We start from the raw sequence: 5,428 nt of genomic DNA on the forward strand, positions 1-5,428 counted from the left end.
ATGGAGCACAAGAGAGGGGAGGAAGGAGAGTAAGCACCTATTTAAAGGATTTGTTAAGAGCGACAACAATAATTAAATAATTTTTGTGACTAGACGACCAAAAAAGCAAAAGAAAAAAATTGTTACCAAGTAAATTGAAAGTTATCCCTGTCGGGCAGGGAGAGAGGCAAATACAAATACAACAATAAATACAAGGATGGAAGGGGGAGAATAGGAGAGGAGGGAACTGGGGGGGAAAGTGGGCTGGCAACCATTAGAGAGGCAAAAAAAATATTCAAGTACTTAATGAGACCCAAGAGCCAACATTAATTTTTTTTTTTTTTTTTTTTTGTTTTTTTGGTACACAAGCAGAGCATGTGGAGTAACACTGGAGGTATGAAGGAGGATAAGGTTGTAAGGAAGTGAAATACACCAAATTTCCAAACAATTTACAAAATTTAATTTCTAAACTAAATCTACAAATAAAAAAGAAAACACTTTTGGTTTTGTTTTTTTTTTCAATTTTTAATTTCAAATAATTTTTCAATTTTTTTTTAGATTTTTTTTTCAATTTTTCTTAACTACAATTTAGTTTTAAGTCTAAAAAAAGATAAATTCCGGTTTGAGTTTTGCCTAGTACGCGTTTTCATTTTCGTTTTTAACAAAAGCCTTTTTTTTATTTTATTTTCTTATCATGTCTATGCCTGAGCAACTACGATCATACTCACTTATGCTGGCGATCACGATGCCACACCGACATTTGTAGGCGATCGTCGGGATTGATTTCCTCTACGGCTGCTGCCAAATCGCTGAGATCGAATTTGAAACAATGATCGAAGTAGGGACGATTGGAGTGGCGGTGGACCACGGTACGTTGATAGCATTGATTTTGGGATTGCGATTGGCGGATCAAAGCCACCTTGACATAGGCATTGAGATTATTGGATGAGGTGCTGCCATTGGGGCGTTGCAGATCACGACAACGAATAACTGGAAAGGGAGAGAGAAACAAAGGATATTTAGTTGAGAGATTCAAAGAGAACGGAGAGAAATATTTTTATATAAAAAAGAGAGAATTTTCTAAGAGAAACTCTCTCTGGGGAGATGGAGAGAGAAAATTTTCTATAGAAAATATATCTCTATTCCCAGAGAGAGAAAATTTTCCAAAGAAAATATATCTCTCTCCCCAGAGAGAGAAAATTTTCTAAAGAAAATATATCTCTAGCCCCAGAGAGAGAAAATTTTCTGAAGAAAATATATCTCTCTCCAGAGAGAGAAAATTTTCTATAGTAATTCTGGGGAGAGAGAGAAAATTTTCTATAGAAAAAATCTCTGGGAGAGAGAAAAGGATGGGGAGAGAGAAAATTTTCTATAGAAAATATATCTCTCTATGGGGAGAGAGAAAATTTTCTATAGAAAATATATCTCTCTATGGGGAGAGAGAAAATTTTCTATAGAAAATATATCTCTCTATGGGGAGAGAGAAAATTTTCTATAGAAAATATATCTCTCTATGGGGAGAGAGAAAATTTTCTATAGAAAATATATCTCTCTATGGGGAGAGAGAAAATTTTCTATAGAAAATATATCTCTCTCTGGGGAGAGAGAAAATTTTCTATAGAAAATATATCTCTCTCTTGGGAGAGAGAAAATTTTCTATAGAAAATATATCTCTCTCTGGGGAGAGAGAAAATTTTCTATAGAAAATATGTCACTCTCTCAGGGGAGAGAGAAAATTTTCTATAAAAAATATGTCACTCTCTCAGGGGAGAGAGAAAATTTTCTATAAAAAATATGTCACTCTCTCAGGGGAGAGAGAAAATTTTCTATAGAAAATATGTCACTCTCTCAGGGGAAAGAGAAAAATTTCTATAGAAAATATGTCACTCTCTCAGGGGAGAGAGAAAATTTTCTATAGAAAATATGTCACTCTCTCTGGGGAGAGAGAGAAAATTTTCTATAGAAAATATGTCACTCTCTCTGGGGAGAGAGAGACAATTTTCTATAGAAAATATGTCACTCTCTCAGGGGAGAGAGAAAATTTTCTATAGAAAATATGTCACTCTCTCAGGGGAGAGAGAAAATGTTCTATAGAAAATATGTCACTCTCTCTGGGGAGAGAGAGAGAAAATTTTCTATAGAAAATATGTCACTCTCTCTGGGGAGAGAGAGAGAAAATTTTCTATAGAAAATATGTCACTCTCTCTGGGGAGAGAGAGAGAAAATTTTCTATAGAAAATACGTCACTCTCTCAGGGGAGAGAGAAAATTTTCTATAGAAAATATGTCACTCTCTCAGTGGAGAGAGAAAATATTCTATAGAAAATATGTCACTCTCTCAGTGGAGAGAGAAAATATTCTATAGAAAATATGTCACTCTCTCAGGGGAGAGAGAAAATTTTCTATATAAAATATGTCACTCTCTCTGGGGAGAGAGAGAGAAAATTTTCTATAGAAAATATGTCACTCTCTCTGGGGAGAGAGAGAGAAAATTTTCTATAGAAAATATGTCACTCTCTCTGGGGAGAGAGAAAATTTTCTATAGAAAATATATCTCTCTCCCTAGAGAGAAAATTTTCTGTAGAAAATATATCTCTCTCCCCAGAGAAAGAACATTTTCTATAGAAAATATATCTCTCTCCCCAGAGAAAGAAAATTTTCTATAGAAAATATATCTCTCTCCCCAGAGAGAGAAAATTTTCTATAAAAAATATATCTCTCTCCCCAGAGAGAGAAAATTTTCTATAGGGGAGAGAGAAAATTTTCTTAAGAAAATATGCCTCTCCTGGGAAGAAAATTGTCTATAGGAAATATTTCTCTCTCTGGAGAGAGATAAATTTGTATACAAAATTATTTCTCTCTGCAAAGAGAGAATGGCAATTATTTCTCTCCCTCTCCCCACAGAGAGGAAATTGGCGAAAATTGCTGTGTTCTAAACTTGGAACTCACCGTGTACATTTAATGTTTCATTATCCAAATAAATGGCCACATCCAGCGAACCACGTCCCACTCCTGCTCCTCCGGCTACATTTGAGAGCGAATTGGAAGAAGAAGAACAGCTGCCACTCAGCTGTTCATTTGTTGAACTAGCAATGGAAGAGGTTATCGATCCCCGTTTACTATAACTGCCCTCCTCAGCATCCTCCTCACTGGCACAAGAAAAACTCAAGCAACGTTTAATGGAGTGGCCCTCCAAAGCCAAGGTGGGTGTACTGCAATGGACAGCCACACTATTGCCCACCTCAAAGAGCATCTGTTGTTCTTGTCGTTCTGAGGCAGGTGGTGGTGTTGTCATATTCAGCAGCGATTTATGATTGGCATAATGCTGCACGGCCTCAGGAGTTTCGGGGCTGGGTATGCCATTGGGCAAGGTTAAGCCGATCATTTCGTGGCGTGATTGAGATCTCAAAGTGTGGGGAGGAGAGGTTTGCCCTTCCCCCTCCTTTTTCATTTCTTGTACCCTCCTTTCTTTTGCCTTTTCTTTGTTCGCCTTTTTATCCGTAGTTTTGGGATTTTTACGTCTTACCACTCGTTGGCGTTTCAGGTGTTGAGGTGTCCTAACCTCCATTTCATGTATCGATTCATCTTTATCCACATCCTTGGGTTCCGCTTCTGGGGTCCTAGGTGGCTCCACAGTTTTAACATCTTTCCTGGCACTCTCTATGATGGCATCCAACATCCTATCCAAGGTAACATCACCCATCCTCGATGAGGATAGCGAATCCTCTTTAATTTTATTACGAAACTTCAAACGTGCCAAGGGGGTTATATCCTCCTCATTGGCAAAATCATCGGAAAAACGTGATCCCATGTGATCATTTGATTGTGGTGTCCTTTCCAAGTTCATCGAAACCCGCCGCAAATTACGTCTTTTAATGTGTATGGTGGGTCCCGCTGGCGGAGTCTCCTCCTGCGGCCTTCGTGGACTTTTACCATTACTGAGATCCTGCAGAGCACTAAGACTCGTATTACCAAAGGAATGTCGAACAAAATGCACTCCAAAATTTTCCTTATTATGATTTCCCGTCAGAGAATGGCGGGGCGATGAACGACGTCTACGATCATCCAGAGGGCTATCCAAATGATTATCCAAGGAACGGCGAAGTAAACGTCTCTCCAATGTTTCAGTCATGGTGGGCATTTTGTTGGGAGGATTTTGCGATTTTCCTGAGATTGGTTTAAAATTGCCACTAGAATAATGTCGCTTAGCGGTGGTTTTCAGAGAGTGAGAGGGAAGATTTTTGGCTGCAGGATTTGAGGGAGATAGTGTAGACTGTAAGAGTTGAAGAGATTGGCGTTGTTGTTGTCGTGTCCACTTTAGCATTGAATGAGGATTAGAGGGGGTTGCGGTGATTTTCGGGGATAACAAAAAAACTAAAAAAAGTAGAAGAATGAAGAAAAGAATTTGGATTAGAAAAATTACAACAAAAATACGCGAGAAAATCAAAGACAGCCGAATATTTGGTATTAGGTGGGCCTTGGTTAACCTAGCTACCAACCCTAACTAAGTTATCCAGGATACCAGACCAAAGTGGTGAATAGTGGTTCATGTTCCGGCCAAGTGAGGTGAAAATGGAATCAGTGAACGGTATTGGTGAGAAAATCATGAACACAGGGTGGTTTATAAAAATAAAAAACAAAACAAATTGGGAAACTTTCCCATGTGGAATTTTTTACAGAAGATAGTGGAATTTACAAAATAGAATATATACAAGTAGACTTTTTAAAAATGTTTTCCGGCTCAATTTTTAGGACTGAATTTACGTATACTTTTCTTAAAATACTATCCTTTAGTGTGGAATTAAAAAAAAAAAAAACAAATTACTATCCTAATTGTGAATTTTTATAAAATAGTATTTTTCATGATCCCATCCTAAGCGTAGATTTCCTAAAAATATTTTTAATGGCCTAGCCTAATTGCGGACTAAAAATTTTTCAAAAAATATGTTTTTTAATATTTTAAACAATATTTTGTCATGGTCCCTCCAAAAGCAGTTTTATACCTTACACAACTATGTTGTGAGGGTATTGTAGCTTTGTGCGAACACCAAGTGTTTGTGACGTAGCGAATAATTGGTCCTAGAGCCATCGTTTACTATGCCGAACGTAATATCTCGACTAGCTGTGTCGATCTAGATAAGTGTGTCCTTCCGTCCGTCCGTCCGTCTGTCTAGTATAATTTCTAGACACGCTACAGACCATCGTTATATACCAATCATCCCAAAATTTGACATGTAGGGCGGGTTATGGCAATGAAGACCCCTCTTGTTTTTGGTTATGATCGATTAATATTTATGCGATGAAATGGACCAAACACTTTTTTTATCGATTTTCCAGGACGCTCTAGAGGCCAGAATTATGACCCGAATATCACGAAATGTTACTCCTGGTAGGGATTCTGGCCAAAGAAAGAAATAATGGTAAAATTTTCTTTCTATGGCGTATATATC

General features: G+C 37.4%; 1 protein-coding gene across 1 annotated transcript; it reads right to left on the minus strand.

Moving 5' to 3' along the window:
- Window positions 1–691: 691 nt before the first annotated feature.
- On the minus strand, window positions 692–4,110 carry LOC133331339 (uncharacterized). Its single transcript, XM_061539736.1, has 3 exons — window positions 3,874–4,110; window positions 2,928–3,753; window positions 692–969 (listed from the first exon to the last, which is right to left on the minus strand). Exons 1-3 carry the CDS (start codon window positions 4,108–4,110, stop codon window positions 704–706), a joined length of 1,329 nt encoding a protein of 442 aa, XP_061395720.1. The 3' UTR covers window positions 692–703.
- Window positions 4,111–5,428: the final 1,318 nt, after the last annotated feature.

The sequence above is a fragment of the Musca vetustissima genome, unplaced genomic scaffold (assembly GCF_032173495.1).
Source record: "Musca vetustissima isolate MV318-11 ecotype Yass unplaced genomic scaffold, APGP_CSIRO_Mvet_v1 utg58416, whole genome shotgun sequence".
NCBI lineage: Eukaryota > Metazoa > Arthropoda > Insecta > Diptera > Muscidae > Musca > Musca vetustissima.